Raw genomic sequence first — 25,179 nt, 5'->3', positions numbered from 1 at the left:
AACCTGTAGAAAGATCAGCTACACACAAATCAACTTGTAGAGAGATCAGCTACAAACAAATCACCCTGTAGAGAGATCAGCTAGAAACTAGACACAATGCAAGGAGTTCAGCTACAAGCAAATCACCCTTTAGTGAGTTCAGCTACAAACAAATCAACCTGCAGTGAGATCACCCACAAAAACGCACCTTTATACAGAGTTCAGTTACAAACAAATTACCCTGTAGAGAGATCAGGTAGAAGAATTCACCTTGTAGAGAATTCAGCAACAAAGAAACCACCATGTAGAGAGTTCATCTGCAAACAAATCATCCAGTAGAAAGATCAGTTAGAAGAAGTCACCTTGTAAAGAGTTCAGCTACAAAGAAACCATCATGTACAGAGTTCGGCTACAAAGAAACCACCATGTAGAGTGTTTAGCTGCAAAAAATCACCTGTAGAGAGTTCAGCTAGAAACAAATCACCCTGTAGAGAGATCAGCTAGAAGAGGTCACCTTGTAGAGAGTTCAGCTACAAAGAAACCACCACATAAAGAGTTCAACTGCAAATAAATCACTTGTAGAGAGTTCAGCTACAAATAAATCCCCCTGTAGAGGGATCAGCTAGAAGAAGTCACCTTGTAGAGAGTTCAGCTACAAAGAAACCATCATGTAGAGAGTTCAGTTACAAACAAATCACCCTGTAGAGAGATCAGCTAGAAGAAGTTACCTTGTAGATAGTTCAGCTACAAACAATTCACCCTGTAGAAAGATCAGCTAGAAGAAGCCACCTTGTAGAGTGTTCAGTTACAAAGAAACCATCATGTAGAGAGTTCAGCTGCAAACAAATCACTCTGTAGAGAGTTCAGCTACAAAGAAACCGCCATGTAGAGAGTTCAGTCTCAAACAAACCACCTTGTAGAGAATTCAACTACAACAAATCACCCTGTAGAGAAGAAGTTACCTTGTAGAGAGTTCAGCTACAAAGAAGCCATCATGTAGGGAGTTCAGCTACAAAGAAACCACCATGTAGAGAGTTTAGCTGCAAACAAATCACCTGTAGATAGTTCAGCTAGAAACAAATCACCCCGTAGAGAGATCAGCTGGACGAAGTCACCTTGTAGAAAGTTCAGCTACAAAGAAACCATCATGTAGAGAATTCAGCTGCAAACAAATCACCCTGTAGAGAGTTCAGCTACAAAAAAATTACCCTGTAGAGAGTTCAGCTAGACAAAGTCACCTTATAGAGAGTTCAGCTACAAAGAAACCATCATGTAGAGAGTTCAGCTACAAAGAAACCACCATGTAGAAAGTTTAGCTGCAAACAAATCACCCTGTAGAGAGACCAGCTAGAAGAGGTCACCTTGTAGAGAGTTCAGCTACAAAGAAACCATCCTGTATATAGTTCAGCTACATTTCAAGTCACTCAGTAGAGAGATCAGCTGCAAAAAATATCCTGTGTGGAATAATGGGCATGTAATAAATATATGTATATAATTTGTATAATTACTAATAAATTCAAAAATAATTGAAGTATTAAAAATCTTCTTTAAGTTCTTTTCTTCTTCCTGTGGTAAAGAAAAAAACACATGGGTTAAAAAAGCCCCAAAGCCAGCCATAGGCCGGTTTTGCAGTATACAAATACAAAAAGAAGTGATATCTAATCAAAAACAGCCAAGCTGTAAAAAAAGGTGCGGCCCCCAAAAAGGCCATGGTGAAAAAAGATGTGAAATCCAAGGTGGCGGCCAAGAAATGGCTGTGTGTGATGGTAGGTTAATGGTTAAATTTTAATAAGGACAATTCAGGTGAATTTTGTGCCGCTTGGTCTTGGCACCAAATTCACCTGAATTTTCGTTATTAAAATTTAACCATTAACCTACCATCACAGCCATTTCTTGGCCGCCACCTTGGATTTCACATCTTTTTTCACCATGGCCTTTTTGGGTGCCGCACCTTTTTTTACAGCTTGGCTGTTTTTGATTAGATCTATTTTACTGAAACATTTTCTATCTAATTATATTTATGTAGATGATACTGGAGAAAAAAGTGGATCTAAACCAACAGCTGAAGATATATCACCAGCTGAAGAATTTGATCAAAAGACTTTGAATGCATACAGAGAGGCTCTTAAGAAAGGTTCCCGTTCTTCTAACCAGTTTAAACTGGTAACGCTTGGTGCTGAGGGAGCAGGGAAGACCAGTACCATCAATACCCTCATGAATGAGAAGTTCCTGCCTAATCAGGAGACCACTGTTGGTGCCTCCATAAGTTCCTGCAAGGTTACTCGTTCAATAGCAACTTCTAAATGGCAGAAAATAACAGTTACTGCACGAGTTGCAGAAATACCAAAACAGCGGTGTGGTGAGATGAAGGCAGAAATTGCATTAATATCATTAGATCCAACCCCTCAGAGTGCTCCAGTAAATCCTGTTATCCACAAAAAGGCAATCGAGGATCTTAAAAAGATAATGGCCACTCAGGATATCAAGAAAGATGAAACGAGAATCATAGTATTTGATATTGGTGGACAGGAAGTTTATTATGAAATACACTTCCTGTTTCTGGCAGCAGAAGATGTAGCATTGCTAGTCTTTAAGGCATCAATTGGCTTGCATACTCCAGTGAGTCCTCGACAGCACTCAACGAAAGCCAAAGAGAAGATTGCTGTCAGAGGAATGAAGACCAATCTGCAAACCATTGAAGTGCTACTTCAGTCTGTTTATAGTCGTGGAGAGGAGGCACCAAAAGGTTCAATTTCACCTCGTGTTCCTGTAGTTCTGATGATTGGTGCTCATGCTGAAGATGTCACTACTGAAGAGAAGGAGCAGATGGTACAGGCAATTCGGGATCACTTTTATGGTACACCTCTCTTAGAGCATTTGCCACGATTGCCTGAAGATTGCTTTTATTTTATTGGTAATAGCAAACCAGACCAGAATGTAGTCAAGCACCTCAGATCCACTATTTTGAAAGCTGTCGCATGGGTGATTTGCATCCCTAGGCCTACTTCTTACTTGAGTTTTGAAGAAAAGATATTGGAGCTAAAAGAAGTCAGGATAGAGAAAGCAAAAGCTGTTGCTATTGCCAAAGAAGCAGGAATAGAAGAGTTCAATGTCAATGCTGTCCTTGGTTACTACACCAAAAAAGGAATCTTGCTCTACTTTCCAGAACTGGAATCCTTAAAAAATGAAGTGTTCCTGTTGCCTGAGGAGGTGTCTGACCTTGTCTGCACAGTCATCACAACGCTAGATTGTTATCCTGATACCGGTGATCTGCAGCAGTCTTATGAGCGCTATAAAAGGTATGCTCTTCTTGAGGGTAATCTTTTTGATTTTATGCTGTCACACTGCAAACGGCTGAAAGACAGGAACATCATTTTGGGCTTACTTGAAAAGTTCAGCCTGGCAGCAAAAGTTCCCCCTAGAACAAAATTTCCTGGGGAAGTGAGTTTGTCAGAGCCTTCTGAGGTTTACATGGTGCCGTCACTTCTTGTCTATGACCAAACCAATGAACTGCGTGCAAAGCAAGTCAATGATATTGCCATTGCTTACTACTTTGGAGGCAAATTTTTGCCTGAGGCAATCTTCAACAAACTGTTGGTGAGGACAATCCACTGGTGTTGTGGCAGCAAAAGTGAGAAGCACCATGAAGTCAAGTGGTAAGTGCTAATCATAAATGCTAACAGTCAAACCAATCTTACACTGAACTGCAAATCACTTGCTTTTCATTGTGTTTTCTGAAACCAGACAACTTCTCTACTTGAGAATAGTTTCTCAGTTCATGATTTTTATATAATTCAAACTTCAAATAAATAAATAAATAATAAAATTTACATCTATATTTTTGTGATTAGTTTTCAACTATCCAACAAAATCCATTAATGCTATTGTACGCAACGGCACCAATTTAATGGAAATTGAGGTAATGGTTTAGTGATGTATAAAAGATGTTATGCTTTAATAAAGGGAACTGCACAATTCTACATTAGTTACAAGATGCTTTAATAGAGCAGTCAGACTGACTAGCTACACTAGCTCTGTAAAGCAGTCAAGCTTTCTTCTCCAATAATTGCAATCTTAAGCTTTGCCTATTATATCTGAGCATGATCTACCACATTTTCATTACTATACATACATTGGTATCTACAGCTGTCTTCAACAATGACAGTCTGTGTTTGATAATCAAACAACATCAATATAGTTCTACTTACTGTATGTGTCAGTGTTTAATATACTGTACTGGCCCATAACAACTCCACTTTGAGATAACTAGATCCTTCTCAAACTAAAAATTATGCAAAACTGTTTGTTGTACATCTTGCTATGAAGTGCAGGATTTATCATGCATGACTTAATGTAATGCCAGGCTGCCAATTGTGATGGTCATAACAGTTAAGGAGTTAAATCATTGAAAAGTATGTAGCACATTATGTAACTTTTATTGTGATTTTCTGATAAACTATTATGTCATCAACATGACAGTACACCTAAGATAACTCTATTGAGTTATTGGTTCTATACACTGCAATAACCATGTATCTAAGGCACTATGATACATGTACTTCCAACTGAACATCGGACTGTTGGTGTAATAAACCTTTTGTAAAGGTGCAGCATGCAGTTACAATACTATTCAGTTATTATAGTGTAATTAGTTAGTTTGGATAATACTTTAGCTTCATGTTTACTAGCCTCTGATATTTCTGTACTTGCAATTGCTAAATGGTGGACTTTTTGTAGAAGCACTTTATTTATCATACAGTATAGCAGTACTGTATAGTAGGGATAAGAGATTTTATTTCTACAGTATTTGACTAAATTTTCAGTTGACTGACTGACTGAATGAATGATGGCCAAAGCCAAGCATAACTTGACTAGGATAAATGCTATAATTACTATGGTCTAATTTTCTTATCTGTTCGACATCAGTGTGGACGGAAATGTGCCTTTCGACCAGCTGCAGCAGCTAAATGCATGCATCATTGATATACCTTTGTGTACCATTTCATTCTTGATTAGTGGAAACTCGTGGCATGGCTTCACTTTATTTTCCAGACTAAATTAATTTCAGAGACATTTCTCATACTGTTCTTCATTTGTAATGCTGTGTAACAGGTGGAACATAGTTGAAAATGAAGAGAAATGGCCACTTCATGATTGGTACATAGTTTGGGTGCAAGTTAAATTTTCCAATGCAACCAGATTGGTTCCAATGGTGCTTCCAACTTTTCTTAATTTTTGTTGCTGTATAACAGGAGGAACATATTCAGTCATTGATAGTTAGGGCATATTTCCAGTCACATGTTAAATGTGTCCCAAGTGCCATTCTTTTTGATGTGGTATACCATGACAATAATTTATGTTACTGCAAAAAATGTCAACAAACAAATGTAAGAAATATTTTAAATTTGAGTATAGGGACCAAATAAACAAGGGAGGTCATCTACATCTGCAGCAAAATTAAATTTCTACTTCAGCCATAGCTATCCACAAAAATCATAATAGTTTTGGCTGTTGACAACAAAAAGAAGAAATAATTACAATAACAACCAGGACTGTAATAAAATGTAGTTATATAGGTTAGGCTGTTATTAGACAGACAAAAAATGTTTTTATAAAACTTTATGTGTATATACTGTAGCTACTATCAATCATGAAACTTACCTGTATACATCACTATAGCACCATGTTTTGTTCCTCTTTATAGTATCAATCGTGGTTTTGGATACTTTTTGTTTACAAGAGGAATATGGCAGTCATTTAAGCTGCAGCTTTGCCAGTCTACATACTGCATAAAGTGTTACATCACTGTTCGCCATCATGAGTCACGACAGCCTCCAGATGACCTCTTAAAACAACGCCAAGATTTGCTCAGTTTTTTGACATCATCCATCAAAGAGTTGAGTAAGCCTCATATGCCTGATCCCAAACTACCAGTGACATGTTTGGAGTGTCCATATCATGAAGATGATCTGCCACACATCCCACTGGATATTAAAGTTAAGAAAGAACTTGTGTGTAATATTGGCAAAGATGTCCAAATAATTGATCAAAAGTGCTACATCCCTTTGTATGAATCAGTCACTTCAGCACCACCAAAGACAGGCAAGTGTGCTTTGTACTAAATGTTAAGGTTGAAATTGTTGACCATGCAAACCAGTAAAAACAGTGTGGTCTTTAAAAGTTTAGGTGAAAAGTATTATGAAATGAAAGTGGCAGACATGACGGTTAATTACACTCAGTTTTAAAATAATGCAACACTGGCCAATTTAAAATTGCTTGGCATCAATGTCATTAAGGCCACCACTTAGATTTCATAACTTTCTTGCCCAGGATTTTGAATGTCATACCTTTTTATAGCTTAGCTGTTTTGCATGCAGTTTCAAGTGGTTTTGTAGTAAATAGAGGCACAATAAGAGTTTTACCAATAACGCTTTGCAGTAGTATTTCTTAGACTGTAAAGTGACCTTTGTTTTACTGAATTGAAAGAATTGTCAGCAGCTCATCAAGTAACATTATGGCTCCTCCAAACAGGTGGCTCTGTTGAACCCTTTGGATCCACTCCTGATAAACTGGCTTTTGCACCTATTTTTACCCAATTTTACTGGAACATTGAAAACAGAGAAGAATAATATCGCATTGCGGATTTATTTAACTTATTTTTATAATAATTATTTCTTATTGTATTTGATTAGCCATTAGCTGGCTTTGAGGATTATTTTTCCAAATCTCTTCTTATCTACAAGAACAGTGATGATATTAAGTTATACTCTAATAGAGCACACATTATTGAGGACTTAACACATGGAATGTTCTAGAGCAATCTATTTGGTAGATCTATGAAATTGTTAACTTTTAGTATTGTGTAAATTTAAGCTAGAATTTTCATTTATAAGGTAGAAATTATAATTTATGAGCTAACAGGTTAATCCTTTTGGAGTAAATAGGTAAGGGGGATCTTGGTTTAAGCTTTGTGCTACTTTTTGGTCAACATTTTATTGAGGACTTATTGCTACTTGGTGACTGTCCCATTATAGTATTTTTACCCCTGCAGTTTTGGTTTTTTCCATGCAGCTCTGTAACTATCATTGAGCTACTTTTAAACCACAATAGGCTGGAGCTATGATGCTTATCCAACTGCTACACACACACATGACATGATTTTCAAATCATTCCCTTCAAGGATTACCTTGCAGGCATGACATCAATTTTTAATGCAACCATAACGCTGTAAATATTTGTAAGGTTTGTACCAAACTTGGTACAAGAATTCAGACATTCTTGATGTATGCCAAGTTTTAGGTAATCAATGTGTATGTGTGTTTATACTGGATTTTGTAAAGTGCATGAAAAGAAGAAAAATTAAATTATTAGGGTTCCAGTAATATGACTTGTTTAAGTATAACTTTGAAAAATTAATGCAATCTCTTTCTTCCTATCCTGTAGCATGCCAGGTTTCTTAGCCATGCAACACATTACCATGTGTGTTGATTTTTGGCTCATCACCTCATAAATTGTAGCACAAATATCATTATTGTAAAACACACATCATGTACAACATCAAAAATTAATTATTCTGAAACTATACCATAGTTCAGGGGTGTTCTGTTATAAATCTTCTTAGGATGTGGCAGGAACCCAATATGACGCTTTTCTGTAGTTTAGAAATCAAAGTTCCATAGAAGATGTTCAAAGATTGGAGATGCTGGGCCAAACACATGGGAATTGATTCAAGGGAGCCAATCACAGGTGGCACAACCACAGCACGCATATTCCACATTCTCTGGATCTCAATTTTCAAATCTCTATACTTCTCACATTTCTCATTAATTTTCTGACTAAGCCTGCTGTCACCAGGGACAGCTACATCAATTAAAAAGGCAGCATTATGTTGGTGGCTAACATACAAAATGTGAGGCCTGTTATGAGGCAAATGACGATCAGTTTGGATAGTAAAATCCCACAAAAGTTTCATGGGTGGGTTCTCCAACACAGGGGAGGGATGATGAAGCCACTATTTGTCTACAACGTGAAATCCTTCCTGCTTTGCAAGTTCATAATAAACAATTTTTGCAACACTTTCATGCCCCCATTTATAGTGCATTATTATTATTATTAGATTTTCACATAGTGTACAACTGGAATAAAAGTCCTATAGAAAACCAAGTACAGTGACTATAAAGTTACATTTAAATAACGTCTAATTAGGTGAACTGATGACAACAAAACAGTCTTTTGTATTGTCTTCACTAAAGTAGCTTGTAAACCAATGGTATTCAGACACTTAGTCAAATTAGCTGGGATAGAACCCAATGCTCCTGCAACAATTGGTACTATCACACTTTTGACTTTCCATAATTTCTCAATCTCAATCTTTAAGTCAGTATAACGAGTCTGTTTCTCTAACACTTTTGAAGATAACCTGGAATCCCCTGGAATAGCTATGTCCACCAGAAAGGCCTTCTTATTATTATTATTATTTTAAAATTTACACCATACAATGGGTTAAACAATAATGACTCGAGTTCAACTCGAACTTTGGAGTCCAAGATGTCTTCTTAAGATTGTTGCAGTTCTTAGAAGAACAGTCTTTACCAACTGGTGGACACTAATGTCATTTCACTGAAGAAGTCGATAGCTTTGAATGGTACTTTGGTGTACCGTGCCCAATGCCCCAAAAATCAGTGGTACAATTTCAATTCTTGTGTTCCATAATGTCTGCAACTCTATAGCCAGATCTAAGTACTTTTCAGCCTTGTCTCTATGTTTATCTATGACATGCCTATCCATGACACAAGCTACATCAATAAGTCTTGTGCAACATGAGTACTTATTCACACAAACTATATCAGGTCTTCTGGTTGAAATTCTTCTATCAGTAAAATTGTTAAAATCATACAAAAGTTTGTAGTCATCATTGTCCAAAACTGGCTGTGGCTGATGTTGCCACCACTGAGTGGAACGAGAAAATCCGCAAAAGGCACAGAGACTCCAATGAACAGCTGATGTCACAACATTGTGGCGATCTAAATAAATGGACTGTGCTATGGAAGGGCAACCAGCAACAATGTGTTCAATTGTCTCAGGGTACACCTTGCATCGTCTACAGAGATCACTACTTATAGTACCATTATTATTATTATTATTATTACTAGGCCTGGGGAAAATACAACCAAGTACAATCTCCAACGGGACAACCTACTAATGGGGCATGTACAAACAGTGCATGGCCAACACAGTGTGTGCAGATCATGTAGAAAAAATGCACAGGAAATGATACATATGCATACGTACACAGTCAAGGGAGTTTAACTGGCATCAGAAAACCACAATACTAAAACACAACTGACGCAAAAACCAAGTTAAGTTAGCTGTATTGAAAGTTTATATTGTAGGTGTGACATGTCTCTGAAAGTGACTCAGCAGTAAAGTGAGGCTATGCAGAACAAGGGACATGGTGATGACTCAATTAGCAAATGATCCCAATCAAGCCAATATGGCACAACAGACTCCATTGTAACTAGAGGCCACTGGTGATGTGCCAGTGTATCAGCGGTGTGGCATTGGCACTAGTTGGCACAGTGATCAGTCTATAATATTATGTATACAGCCATGCACAACATACAGGAGATAGTTACACATTGTTGCATATGCAGCAATGCATCTTCTTGTTTATTACAGACTCACAGTAGCGTAGTAAGCCAGGTGGAAAATAATTCCAGCTGCTAGCAAGCCAGATGAAGGATGAAGATGTATAATACAACTACAAGTATTACATTACTCATTACCTTGTTGTTCACCAGTGCATCAGCTGGTTGTTTACAAGCGAATCAACTGGTAGCTATCCCAGCTGGGCATCAGCTGGTTGTTCACTGGAGCGCATATCCTGCATACAAAATACACAGCTACAAACATTTAAACCTACTTGTAATCTTGTTGTTTACGTGTAAAGTGGCCTCTGGCTCTCCTGCTATCGCTCTGCAGATGTTTAATGATCTCCTTCGTGCAATCTGTAATTAAGCATGGGTGTGGTGCTTGGAGTTATGTAGAATTACACATACGGTCAAGTCATCAGCATGAACAAGTGTACTTATTATACGGTTGTGCCTTCATTCACAGGTGAATCTATCCCCACTTAGTTCATGTCTCTAGGCCTTGTAGTTTTCTCAAACATTATTTATTTATTCATTCATTCATTATTATTTATTACATAATTTTAACCGCATTTCGTATTATTCTTAGTACTTGGTTGTATAATTATTGTTTACCATTAGGATGAAATTGCTACTAAGCAGAAAATTATTTCACTTGATATTACCTAATTTGTGACTGAATTTGTTAAGAGGGGTCTCTACATACATCTAATTCTATCAACTTACAGGACCATAACTTATATTTCAAGAAACATACAAGCCTTAAATTTTCTTCATACATTAATCTATACTGTATGTTTTGCTGACCACTGACCAACTTTTAAGCCATTGGCAATCTCAACATCATGAATTGTCAACGTTGGCAACTTGGATAGGTCTGGAAGACCCCTTCACTAATCCGGTCACATATGGTATGTACTACACTCATTCATGCAAATATTTTGTACAGAGTTCTGGAGACTATTTACAGCTAATCATAAGTATATGAGCATTAAGAATTAAAGTTCAAAAAGGAATCATAGAAGTAAGGCCATCATTATTATATTCTTGTTTCCCGTCACCCTATGGAACAAAAACTGATGTGGGTGGGGTGTGATTATTGGTTATTAATTATCTAATCAAGCTGTAAAAAAGGGTGCAGCCTCCAAAAAAGCCAGGGTGAAAAAGATGTGAAATCAAAGGTGGCAGCCAAGAAATGGCTGTGATGGTAGGTTAGCTAATGGCAAAAAAATTTAATAACGACAATTTAGGTGAATTTGTGTTGCCTCTTCCAAGTTTCAAATTTACCTGAATTGTCGTTATTAACTTTTTTTGCCATTAACCTACCATCACAGCCATTGCTTGGCTGCCATCTTTGAATTCACATCTTTTTTCACCCTGGCTTTTTTGAAGGCTGCACCCTTTTTTGCAGCATGGCTGCTTTTGATTAGATATCACTTCTTTTTGTAATTCATGCCTATAAAGCCAGCCTATGGCCAGCTTTAGGTATTTCTTTTAACTTGTCTTTCTTTACTACAGAGAGAAGATTATTATGAAGATTTTAATGATTTGTTTAGCTACATGTACATATAGGCAATAATTTACAAAGATTATTGTGTTGATTCATCATAAAAATAAGTCACACAGGTTGAAATGTTTGCAGCTGAACACTCTACAGGGAAATGTGTATGTAGTTCCACAGGGAGCTTCACAATGTAACTGTACTCCTTGACTACACGGTGAATGATTTGTAGTTGAACTCACCACATGCTGGCTTATTTCTAGCTGAAACACTCTATGGAATGTAGCTGAAACACTCTACAAAATGTAGTTGAGTTCTCTCTTGTTTCCAGTTGATCTCTCTACAGGGTGACTTGTTTCTAGCTGATCTCTCTACGGGGTGATTTTTTATAGCCGATCTCTACATGGTGAATTGTTTCTAGCTGATCTTTCTACAGGGTGATTTGTTTCCAACTGAACTCTCTACAGGGTGACTTGTTTCTAGCTGATCTCTCTACAGGGTGCCTTGTTTCCAGCTGATCTCTTTATAGAGTGATTTTCTAGCTGATCTCTCTATTCTCTACAGTACAGTGTGATTTGTTTCTAGCTGATCTGACTTATTTCTAGCTGAACTCCCAGGGAAGAGCTTATGAAAATGTGATGGTAAACCATGAAAATTAATTTCATGTAGTTTTAATGGACACTGCCTATGAAAATGTGACAATTCATGGCCACTGCAACCATGAAATTTTCTTGTGTCATGAAATAATTTGTCGGTAATATTAAATTACAATGAAATCTCCTCTTTTCATGAGTATTTCATGGCATGGATATTACCATGAAATATCAATGAAATGATTTCATGGCACTTAATGGGGATTCTTTTACTATTCATGGATAATCCATAGGTGTTTGATGGGCACTGTTCCCTGGTGGTGCTATATGGTGACTTCATTCTATCTAATCTCTCTACAGGGTGACTTGTTTCTAAATAATCTTTCAACAGAGTGATTTGTTTCAAGCTGATCTTTTTACAGGGTGATTTGTTTCTAGCCAATCTTCTCTACAGGGTGACTTGTTTCTAACTGATCCTTCTACAGGGTGATTTGTTCCAAGCTGATCCTTCTACAGGGTGATTTGTTTCAAGATGATCTTTCTACAGGGTGATTGAAATGTAGCTAATCTCACTACAGGGTAACTTGTTTCTAGCTGATCTTTCTACAGGTGAGTTTTTTCTAGCTGATTTCTCTACAGTGTGACTTCTTGCTGGCTCTCTCCACAGGGTGACTTGTTTCTACCAGATCTCTCTACAGGGTGATTTGTTTTGAGCAGATCTCTCTACAGGGTGATTTGAAATGTAGCTTATCTCTTCACAAGGTTACTTAATCTCTCTACAGGGTGACTTCAAATGTATCTGAACTCTTTGCAACGATAACTTGCTTACAGCTGATCTTTCTACTGATACAGTTCGTTGTAGCTGAACTCTCTACAGGGTTGCTTAATTCTAGCTGAAACACTCTAGGAATTGTAGCTGAATTTTCTATAAATTGGCTTGTTTCTAGCTGATCTCTCTACAGGTGTCTTGTTTCCAGCTGAAGGATGACTTGAGTCTACCTGATCTCTCTATAGGAAGATATGTTTCTGGCTATTGATTGTAGTTGAACTCCCTATTGGGTGACTTGAGCCGTGGCTTTATTGTAGATGAACATCTAATAGAGTGACTTATTGCGCAGCTGAATGTTCTATTACTATTAGAGTATCTCGATCGTGCACTTCTTACACCTCATTCACTTTCATAGTGTAACTCAGTGGATTTTAATCTGATTCCTTGTAAACTACTGAAAGATCGTTCTAAAATGATTTGTATACCTCTCTACCTGATTTCAGCTGATTCCGTTAACTAGTTTACCTGGTAGGTATGGCAAGTATTTCTTTTTATTAGCAAAACTAGATCGTGCGCATTCTACATATGGTTGGCGTTTTTGTTATAACTCCATGACTGTTACTGCAATTTCATTCAAACCACAAAAGGTTTGCACTACGAAGGCTACTCCATGTACAGACCGATTTTCCAAACGGTTTAGCTATCCTGTGGCCGTGACAATCTATCGAAATTTTCGAAAATCGCGTATAACTCTCCCATTCTTCATCCGATGTGTATGAAAATTGGACTTAAACGTGCTTCATTACGTTCTTACAACCCTCTAAATTTGAGGAAAATCGACTCAAGCATGCGCCAGTTATTGCATTTTTTTCTAAGTGTTGCAAAAAGAAGAAGAATAAAGCCAGAATAATTTTAAGGTACTGAGCCCTTCAAGGCAGTGATATTGATCTTTTCCCTTAATTAGTAGTAAGCATATAGTAGTGTTATTGTAGTCGTAGTAATAAATTTATTGATATTGTATATCTAAACCAAAACAGCCAAGCTGTAAAAAAAGAGTGTGGCCCCCAAAATGGCCAAGGTGAACATCCTGTAGTTAATTAGGTGACTTCTTACATAACTGAACTATAGCTGAAACTCTCATTGTTTGTAGCTGAACTCTTTTCACGATGATTTGTTACTAGCTGAACTCTCTACAGGATGAGTTGTTTCTAGCTGAACTCTCTACAGGGTGATTTGTTTGCAGCTGAACTCTCTACATGGTGATTTCTTTGTAGCTAAACTCTCTACAAGGTGACTTGTTCTAGTTGAACTCTCTACAGGATGGCTTAATTCTCTACAGGGTGATTTGTTTGCAACTGAACTGTCTACAAGATGATTTGTTTCTAGCTGATCTCTCTATAGTATAACTTGATTGTAGCTGAACTCTCTACAGGATGGTTTCTTTGTAGCTGATCTCTCTACAGGGTGACTTGTTTCTAGCTGATCTCTAGATGACTTGTTTCTAGCTGATCTCTATACATGGTGACTTGTTTCTAGCTGAACTCTCTATAGGGTTTTCTGTTTGCAATTGAGCACTCTACAGGATGGTTTCTTTGTAGCTGATCTCTCTACAGGGTGACTTGTTTCTAGCTGATATCTCTACATGGTGACTTGTTTCTAGCTGAACTCCCTATAGGGTTATCTCTTTGTAATTGAACTCTGTACAGGATGGTTTCTTTGTAGCTGCTCTCTCTACAGGGTGACTTGTTTCTAGCTGATCTCTCTACAGGGTAAACTTGTTTCTGGCTGAACTATCTACGGATGATTTGTTTGCAGCTGAACTCTCTACATGGTGGTTTCTTTGTAGCTGAACTCTCTACAAGGTGATTTCTTCTAGCTGATCTCTCTACAGGGTGATCTGTTCGTAGCTGAACTCTCTACAGGGTGATTTGTTTGCAGCTGAACTCTTTATATGATGGTTTCTTTGTAGCTGAACTCTGTACAAGGTAACTTCTTCTAGCTGATCTCTCTACAGGGTGACTTGTTTGTAGCTAAACTATCTGCAGGGTGGTTTGTTTGTAGTTGAACTCTCTACAAGGTGATCCTTCTATCTGATCTCTCTCTACAGGATGACTTTTTCTAGCTGGACTCTCTACAGGGTGATCTGTTCATAGCTGAACTCTCTATAGGGTAATTTTTTGCAGCTGAACTCTCTACATGGTGGTTTCTTTGTAACTGAACTCTCTATAAGGTGATGTCTTGTAGCTGATTTCTCTACTGGATGACTAATTGTTTCTAGCTGATCTCTCTATAGAGTTATAACTTTGTCTATATGGTGGACGCGTAGGTGAAACTTTAAATTACGTAATGAAGATCACGTGTTGAAAATGCTCTATTAGAGTATCTCAATCTCGCATATGCTACACGTAGTTGGCTTTGGAATCATAACTCAGTGGTTTGTAATTCGATTCTTCTGTACTACTGCAAGGACTTTCCATGATAATTATTCCAGCTACACATCAATTTTCAGCTCACTGCTCTAAGCAGTTTGCCTGGTAGGCATGAAAACTAATAGTTTTTTATTCATAAAAATCGATCGCGTAATTGTGACACAGGTTGGGTTTTGTGTCATATTACGATTGCCTTTAGCTGGATTCCCTTCAAACCACAAAAAAGCACTCCTACGATAGTTACTCCATCTACATAGCAATTTTCAGCTCATTCCTTCAAGCAGTTTACCCTGTGGGCATGACAGACCTTCGACTATACTTTACGCAAATAGTCGGTCATAACTCCGTGAATGTTCATCGGATTCCTACCAAACGTGGTACTGAGATTCGCTTTAATGAGCCCTTCAAGTGTGCAACCTTACAGCTCAATTGGAGCTCGAATTCGTGTTTTATGGCAGATTTTGCAAAGTGTGCAAAAAGAAAAAAAAACTCCAAACTTTGGCTGCTCGTATCTCGGAAATGGCTGGAGCGATGTTCTTCAAATTTGGAATGTGGACTCCCCTACCTAGCCAGCACTTCTGTAGCAACGTTGATTCCAATCGGATAAGGAATCACGGAGCTACAAAGGTGTGAAAATTGCATTTACTTTCTTCCTGTTAATATACTCACGGTGTGGCACGCCGGCTTCTTAGGCCGCACGACACACTACCGTGTGTCTTGATATTATCTAATCAAAACAGCCTAGCTGTAAAAAAGGGTGTGGCCTCCAAAAAAGCCAGGGTCAAACAAGATGTGAAATCAAAGGTGGTGGCCAATAAATGGCTCTGATGGCAGGTTAATGGTAAAAACTTTAATAACGACAATTCAGGTGAATTTGTGTTGCCTCTTCCAAGTTTCACCAGGATTCGGCACCGAATTTGCCTGAATTGTTGTTATTAAAATTTTTGCCATCACAGCCATTTCTTGGCTGCCACCTTTGATTTCACATCTTTTTTCACCCTGGCTTTTTTGGAGGCCGCACCTTTTTCTACAGCTAGAGTATTTTTGATTAGATATCACTTCTTTTTGTAATTTCATGCCTAAAGCCAGCCTATGGCCAGCTTTAGGTATTTCTTTTAACTTGTCTTTTTCTTTACTACAGAGAGAAGATTATTATGAAGATTTTAATGATTTGTTTAGCTACATGTACATTTAGGCAATAATTTACAAACATTATTGTGTTTATTGATCATAAAAATAAGTCACACAGGTTGAACTGTTCACAGCTGAACACTCTACAGGGAAATGTGTATGTAGTTCTACAGGGAGCCTCACAATGTAACTGTACTCTGACCACATAGTGAATAATTTGTAGTTGAACTCACCACATGGTGGCTTATTTCTAGCTGAAACACTCTACGAAATGTAGCTGAATTTCCAGCTGATCTCTCTACAGGATGACTGGTTTCTAGCTGATCTCTCTATGGGGTGATTTGTTTCTAACCGATCTCTACAGAATGAATTGTTTCTAGCTGATCTTTCTACAGGGTGACTTGTTTCCAACTGAACTCTCTACAGGGTGACTTGTTTCTAGCTGATCTCTCTACAGGGTGACTTGTTTCTTAGCTACACTCTCTACAGGGTGACTTGAAATGCAGTTGAACTCCCTACTGGGTGACTTAATCAAGCTGATCTCTCTACAGGGTGATTTGTTTCTAGCTGATCTCTCTACAGTAGGCTTGAGTCTATTATGCTCCAAAATTTGCTATTATGCTTTTTGGAATTTCCCCAATTTTTTTCCTATTATGCTTGTTTTTATGCTTTTCAGAAATGCATTATGCTTTTATTTTGTGTGTGATTTTTTCTTTGTACAAAGAAGTTTTTCATATGATAGAATGTAAATGGAGAAGTTTCACTTCAACTACAACGTATAAATAATAACACTAGTTTGAAAAGAGGATGTATTTCATAGTTAGTAGGCAGGGGGTAGTCTGTCATAAGCTATAGATATGACATTTTATTGTCTATTATATTTGTAGTTTTCTATGCAAATAATTATATATAAAATATTATGCGTGGATCTTCTGAATTACTATTCAAAGGAAAGCAACTGCTCAGTATAATATGTGACACGCATTTGCAAAGGACATATTAGCCTTCTGCATGGAGAATGATTCTCATTCTCTCTGTTGCATGCGATGACTGTTCTATTAGAGCGTTTGACTGTTCTATTAGAGATCTTTTTGGCATAATTATCTTCCCTGTTTGATATTAACCCCAGTAGACCCACAGAGACCACACTAGTTTCAATGTCCAGACATTCACTAGCTATACTGACTCAACACTAACTTTATTATTATCAGAGCTATAGCTAGCTATTGTATTGTCTTTCAAACGAGCTTCCAATAATCATAGTCATAATATCACATTTTATTCAAAATCAGACAGTGAGACGCATCATAAAATTATAATGCCAAATTTAATGATTGAAGCTCAGCTACATTGCTTTGTCATGCCTTGGTACTAGTTGGCACGTGACTACGTGTGCCCTATAAAACTCAAACCCACAGTGAAAAGCATCCATTCCATCAAGTGTAAGATAGTAACTACTAGTTGTCAGGAATCATTTCACCACCCAAAACAGGTTAGTCCTTAACTTTGTTATAGCAGAAGTTATACTTATTGTGGCAGAAATTTGCCCATTATGCTCCATTATGCCAGCATTATGCTTTATGCTTTTCATCCCCTATTATGCCAAAAATTATGCCAGCATAATTGACGCAAGCCTACTCTACAGGATGATTTCTTTCTAGCTGATCTCTCTACAGGACTGCTTGTTTCTACTGAGCTCTCTACAGTGTGACTTGAAAATACTTGAACTCTTGCAGGTAACAGTTACCAGTAACTAGCGTAACTGATCTCTCTACAGTGAGATTTGTTTCTAACTGAATACTGTGCAGGGTGATTTATTTCAGCTGGTCTTTCTACCGAGTGATTTGTTCATAGCTGAACTCTCCATGGGGTGACTTGAAAAGTAGTTTGGCTTTTACAGGTGACTTGATCACATTGATCTCTCTACAGGGTGCCTTGTTTCCAGCTGATCTCTTTATAGAGTGATTTTCTAGCTGATCTCTCTACAGCATGATTTGTTTCTAGCTGATCTGACTTGTTTCTAGCAAAACTCCTAGGGAAGAGCCTATGAAAATGCAATGGTAAACCATGAAATTTCATGTAGTTTTCATGGACACTGCCTATAAAAAATTGACAATTCATGGACACTGCCTATGAAAATTTGAAATTTCATGGCCACTGTAACCATGAAAGTTTCTTGTGCCATTAAATAATTTTTGTCGGTAATATGAAATTATAATGAAATCTCCACTTTTCATGAGTATTTCATGGCATGGATATTACCATGAAATATCAATGAAATAACTTTCATGGGGATTATTTACTATACATGGATCCATAGGTATTTGATGGCACTGTTCCCTGGTAGTGCTACATGGTGACTTCATTCTATCTGATCTCTCTACAGGGTGACTTGTTTCTAAATAATCTTTCAGCAGAGTGATTTGTTTCAAGCTGATCTTTTTACAGGGTGATTTGTTTCTAGTTGATCTCTCTACAGGGTGACTTGTTTCTAACTGATCCTTCTACAGGGTGATTTGTTTCAAGCTGATCTTTCTACAAGGTGATTTGAAATGTAGCTTATCTCTTTACAAGGCTAATTATTTCTAGCTGTTCTCTCTTCAAAGTGACATCAGGATAACTTGCTTCTAGCTGATCTCTCCACTGAGAGAGTTTGTAGCTGAACTCTCTGCAGGGTTGCTTATTTCTAGCTGAATCTCTCTACAAAATGTAGCTGAATTCTCTCTATAAGTGGTTTGTTTCTAGCTGATCTCTCTATGGGTGACCTGTTTCCAAATGAACTGTCTACAGGGTGACTTATTTCTACTGTAGCTGATATCTCTACAGGATGGTTTGTTTCTAGCTGGTCTCTACAGGATAAATTGTTTCTAGAGGTGTGCGATTATCTAGATATATTCGATTATCGAGATATCATAAGACTTATCGAGATAAGGATGATAGGTTTATTAATCTAGATAATAGTAAACTTCTGTAAATTATTTCTATACCTGATGGTGTAGGCACCTTCTGCAGCTCCAACTCTCCTACCAGTGTTAAGACTAATATTTTTCACTTTATTATAGTCTTCAAATTGCATTTTGCTCGCTTTACTGGTTACAATATTGGCAGTTTACTAAAATATATAATTGTTTGAGTTATCGAGACATGTTAGATAATCAAGATAATTTTAAAGGAAATATCGAGATATGTCTAAATTAGTCATCACACACCTCTAATTGTTTCTTGTTGATTTCTCTACAGGGTGACTTGGGGATCTCTCTACAGGGTGATTTGTTTTGAGTTGATTTCTGTACAGGGTGATTTAAAATGTTGCTTATCTCTTTACAAGGTTACTTGATCTCTCTTCAGGATGACTTCAAATGTATTTAAACTCTATGCAGGATAACTTGCTTCCAGCTGATCTTTCTACTGATAGAGTTTGTTGTAGCTAAACTCTCCACAAGTTTGCTTATTTCTAGATGAAACACTCTACAAAATGTAGCTGACTTCTCTATAGGGTGACTTGTTTCTAGCTGGTCTCACTATGGGTGGCTTGTTTCCAGCTGAACTCTCTACAGGGTGACTTGAGTCTACCTAATCTCTCTACAGGGTGATATGTTTCTAGCTGATCTCTGTAGGGTGAATTGTTTCTAGCTGATCTCTACTGAACTCTTAACAGAGTAACTTGAAACGTAGCTGAACTCTCTACAGAGGGATTTGTTTGCTGATGAACTGTCTTCAGGGTGACTTGTTTGTAGTTGAACTCTCTACAGGGTAACTTGTCTGTAACTGAACTCTCTACAGAGTTATTTGTTTTTGATACTGGTTGAAGGGGGGCTTGACTGTAGTTGAATTCCCTATTGGGTGACTTGTTGTTAGCTGAACTCTCTACATGGTGACTTTATTGTAGATAAACGTTCTAATAGAGTGACTTATTGTGTAGCTGAATGTTCTATTAGGGTGACTGCACTATTAGAGTATCTCGATCATGCACTTCTTACACCTAGTTCACTGTCATAGTGTAGCTCAGTGGATTTTAATCTGATTCCTTGTAAACCACTGAAAGATCATTCTAAAATGATTTGTCTACCTCCCTACCTGATTTCAGCTAATTCCGTTAACTAGATTACCTGGTAGGTGTGGAAAGTATTACTTTTTTATTAGCAAAACTCGATCGTGCGCATTTTACATATGATTAGCGTTTTTGTTATAACTCCTTGACTATTAGTGCGATTTGTTTCAAACCACTAAAGGTTTGCACTACGAAGGTCACTCCATGTACAGACTGATTTTCAAGTCATTCGTTACCCTGTGGCCGTGACAAAAAAAAATCACCATTGAATTTTTCGAAAATCGCGTGTAACTCCCTCGTTCTTTATCTGATATGTACAACAATTGGACTGTGAATGTGCTTCATTACGTTCTTACAGCCCTCCAAATTTGAGGAAAATCGACTAAAGCATGTGCCAGTTACAGCAATTTTTCTAAGTGTTGCAAAAAGAAGAATACGAAGAAACTAAGACGAACGTTGAAGACGCATATCTCAGTGACGGCGTGGCGGATTCAGCTAAAATTTGAAACTGGAGGTGCCCCACCCCAAGAGCATTACCACAGCAAAAATGGTTAATTTCCGGTCAGGCACTATCGAGCTACAGATGTGTGAAAATGGCATTTTCCTGGCTCCTGTAAAATACATACTTGTCTGTCGTGCGCCTGTAGTCTACTTGGCCGCTAAATAGAAAAAAAACACATGACAACAAATGCTACAATTAGAATCTACAAAACAAACTATATAATCACGACGAATAAAATACAATGAATAAAATACAACTACTGGGAAAGGGGAACAACAAAGAAAGAAAATCTACAGAGAAAGGGGAAAGTTATCATCACTACCTTGCAGAGCCAATACCTTAAAATCATTTGAGCATTATTCACCCATAAACAAACAGAGAGTTGATGAAGTAGATTTCTTCTGGCCACTTAAGGTGAAATGCCACTACGGGTGGTAGTACGATCAGCAATAGAATTAAGAAATGACAAAGCAAAATGTGTCCATACCCCAAAACTTTCCACAAGTAGTGGAATGAAATCACCTCCTGCCTTCTCCACGATAGCAAAGTGCTTCGCATCCTTAGCCACCTCTCCAGCTGCAGCAGCCACCCCAGTACAGAAAGCGGAGGAAGAAATAGGAAGCAGATATACTTGACTGTCATGTGTCTTGATATACTTGACTCTTGATATTTCACTGTCTGACTGCTCTATTAGAGTATCTTGATCTTGAAAGGCTGCCTGCCTAAGTATATCTATGCACCTTGTGGAACAAGAATGGAGGGACTTCCATCCTTATGCTATGTTTATATGTACAGCTAATGTTGAAATAATGCATTCACATGATCTATAATCAAATAATTAAAATTTGGTGCAGCTACCTAATAATTGATGCGGGTGGTGATGGGAAACAAGGGATTTAAAAATGATGGCCTAATATGTAGTGAAACAAGGAAAGATGTTTACACTTGTAGATAATATTATTCTATTGGACATTTACTGTAATCCTTATAGTTCAATACAATTATGTGACCAGATTTACAAAACCAATCCAAATTGCACATCAGGAAAATCAAACTAACACCTCCAGTGGATAGCTACACTATCATACTAATAGTTTTTGACCCTCACTACTATTCAAACTACTCGAGGCTGGTTTCAACAGACGTATTTTCTGGGTGGTGTGTAGAGCTCGAATGGTGGTTTCCAGGACCTGGCTTGGCAAGAACCATTGGTTTACTGGTAGGCAGCCTCGTAATGTTGGCCAGACATTTGTTGTGTTGATTTTGCTACAATATCAACCACTAAGGAGCCAGCACAGCCCTGTAATCTCGTGTCTGGACTCCAATCATGGTCTGCCTCCATTTTGAGGTCTAACCCTTGCCCACCTCGCCAACCACCACCCTCCACCCCTTTGTGAGCACTCGCGATACTACTTGGTTCATCCAACTGCTCAGATTTTCTATCATTTCCAGTTTTGTGCCCTGAATGGCCCATAACTTGCTCTAATTCATCCCAACACATTCCTATTCAATCTTTAAACAGCATCTTGCCTGCCTTCCAGGTCCCCCTGCCTCCCACCCCTTTTGGAGCTCGCCTGATACAGCCACCTCAGTTTAAAACTATCTAAAATGGTGGGAAATTTAGCTGTCGACTACTTCTTCAGTGGATAATCTGGAAGGTAATAAATTATCATGAAATGTGTGAAAATTTGGTACACATAGCTACCACCAATGGCAAGCCGCTACAAAGCTCTGAATAAATTATTTAAAACTGGCATTTCTTGATATTTTCAAATGGGCAATAAGACTGGTTTTCCCAGAGACAGTCACATATGTGACCAGATCTGCAAAAAGGGGTCACATAGCTTTTCCAATTGCATGTTCTTGGCAATCCATAACTTGACTTGTGAGTATGGTACAGTGTAACTAGGGACCAGTCTATTTGCTTTTTTTTTTTCACCTATTTTTCTTTCCAGCAATTCTGTTATTTTTCACCTATTATGTTCCATATTTTGCTCAAGAATTATAAATTTTGCTCAGCACTAATCTTTGTTAATTGAATATTTCCAAGTGCAAAGCTATAGTTTCGCCTTAAAGTGACTGTTCTATTAGAGTATCTCGATCAGCACTTCTAACATGTAAAGCAAGAAGCTAGCTAATATTGCTTAACATGTGACTATTTTATTAGGATATCTCGATTGTCACTTGTTGTTCCTGTAACAATTAGCTATGCATTGTTGATATTTTAGTGCGTCTGACTGTTCTATTAGAGTATCTTGATCTTTTGTGCAATTTTTATGTCCACTTCACAAAAATTGCACCTATTATGCCAGCATTTTTGCTCATTGCTTTTACCCACCCATTATGCCAAAAATTTTGCCAGCAAAATCAATACGTCCCTAATGGTAACAACCTAAAATTTGGTCACTTTAAACTCCTAATGTAGCACTATTCCTGTAATTTTATAACAATAGATTAAACACATGATGAGTTATGACTTGCCACACATGGAAATTTGGAAAGGCTATAAGACCCCTTTTCGTAGATCTGGTCATATATTAGGAATAATATGTACATTAGTATATCTGCAGGTATGGAAGCCTACCTTTATTATAATCCCTAGTTGTGTTTTAAATGCATAAATTTTACTTACACTTGTTTGTCTGCTGTTTTGTTTAATAACATACTTACAGTATGTCCAGTAAACCCATGCATACGGTATCTTATCAACACCAAATGGTAGTATTGTATATTAGAGAGCATGGAGGCTTGTACTATCTCACCGAAAAACTTAATTTTGACCAGAAACAACTCTCATAATACCTTCACAGTCTCTTGTCATTATTAATGAGGTATAACCATTGGTAGCTATGAAATATTAATTTTTGGAATCTTCTATACATGTGACCCGGTCTGAAAAAATCAGTCTTATAGCCCATCAAGTTTTGACCATAATTTCCAGGTTTGAAATTCAATAACTTTTTCTGTGGACATGATAACTATTTAACTATTTTACCATTTCACCACTTATGTAGAAATTTATGGAGATTTTCCTGAAACTTTCTGAATTGTTATAGACTACACAGACATGGAGATACGCAATAGTATTAAGTGAACACATTTATTTTCGGGCTATAAGACTGATTTTGTCAAACTATGTCACATATATAATATTATGTGTGTGACTGAATTTTGACAAAACCAGGTTTCCACACACATCCAATTCTTTGACTGTAATGTGACCTGCCAGCATACTATTGATCTGAAAATTTTATGCAATGTTCCCATAACACTATACAAAACTACAAATAAAGATTTGAAGCTAATAGACTTGACTAACTAGCCTACTAATACGTTCAGGTACGTATAATGGCTATGGACCATACATACAGTGGAACCTCAGTTATCCCTTATCCAGATTCTCTGTTAACCAAACTATGGAAATGACTGCTCTATTAGAGTAGTGACTGTTCTATTGGGGTGGTTGATAATACTGATATTTTAATAAAACAATGTCAGATTTATGGACCATCCCTGGTCCCAAGGGGTTTGGGTAACTGAGGTTCCACTACACTGCAGTATGCACAATGTATGCTTCAATCCTTATGGTGTATATCCTGTCCTATATGGGATAAAAAGAAAAGTTAGATAATGGCATTTTAGGTTGCAGTTTTATTCTTGCTATATAGTGACCAGAAGAAAGTTTTATGCACTCTTTTGCATATAGGTGCCATTGATTGTACCAAGACAGCACAGAAACTCAAAGATATTTGTGATAAGTTGATCAGACTGCCAATCAAGTCTATGCTACCACAGCTTTACTCCAACAAAGTGATAACGGAAGGGCAGAAAAAGAAAATTGAGGCTAAAGAACTAGACAGTGACGGGATGCAATACTTTCTTGATGAGGTGCTGATTTTGAGTCTGGAGCTGGACATGACAGAGATCTACAACAAGTTCATTAAGGTATTGGAGGACAGTGATGACTTAATTCAGTGTGGAATGGCTAAGAAAATAGGTGAGGGTGGATACCTATAAACATAATATTATATATGTATGTGTTATCATATGTTAAATGATACTGACACAGCCAGCATGGACACCACTTCCAGCTTAAGGCATAATAGACTGGGCGATTCACCACAAAATTCATCTCAGCCAAAGAAAATCAAGAAGAAAGGTGAGTGTATTTGTTTAGAAGTAATACAAGATCCCAGTAAGACTAAGAGGGTCATGATACTATTTTCTATGAAGGCCAGTACAACTCCTGGTTGCATAGAGGTTGTTCAGGTCTTCCCAAGTCTGTGTTTACCAGTCTACAAGATTCCTCTGATCCATTTTACTGTCCACATTGTCAACTAAAGGCACATGCCATAACCATCTTAGATCTAAAAGCCACAATTGCTCCACTCACCAAATCTCCAGACCTCGGTAAAGTCATTGGAGCCTACTTCTGAACCTGTATCAATACCTGATGGATCAACTGTAAACATTCAACCTAAACTTGCTAATGTCATCCCCACTAATAAACCACCATCTTCTGTTAGCTATGAGGACAAGCAGTTCAATGTTGTCATGTATGGTATTAAATAAAG

At 37.5% G+C, this 25,179-nt stretch overlaps 1 protein-coding gene across 1 annotated transcript in view; it reads left to right on the top strand.

Annotated features, from left to right (window-relative positions):
- The window catches only part of LOC136236322 (uncharacterized), a 79,082-nt gene that overhangs the window by 40,366 nt on the left and 13,537 nt on the right, over positions 1 to 25,179 (top strand). The window contains exons 8-11 of the mRNA XM_066026466.1: positions 2,006 to 3,635; positions 5,684 to 6,081; positions 24,312 to 24,602; positions 24,675 to 24,764. Coding sequence (XP_065882538.1) covers positions 2,006 to 3,635; positions 5,684 to 6,081; positions 24,312 to 24,602; positions 24,675 to 24,764 — 2,409 coding nt within the window. The remainder of the gene's footprint in view (positions 1 to 2,005; positions 3,636 to 5,683; positions 6,082 to 24,311; positions 24,603 to 24,674; positions 24,765 to 25,179) is intronic.

This window comes from Dysidea avara, chromosome 10 (assembly GCF_963678975.1).
Source record: "Dysidea avara chromosome 10, odDysAvar1.4, whole genome shotgun sequence".
Lineage (NCBI taxonomy): Eukaryota > Metazoa > Porifera > Demospongiae > Dictyoceratida > Dysideidae > Dysidea > Dysidea avara.
This window is presented reverse-complemented; position numbering and strand designations above follow the sequence as displayed.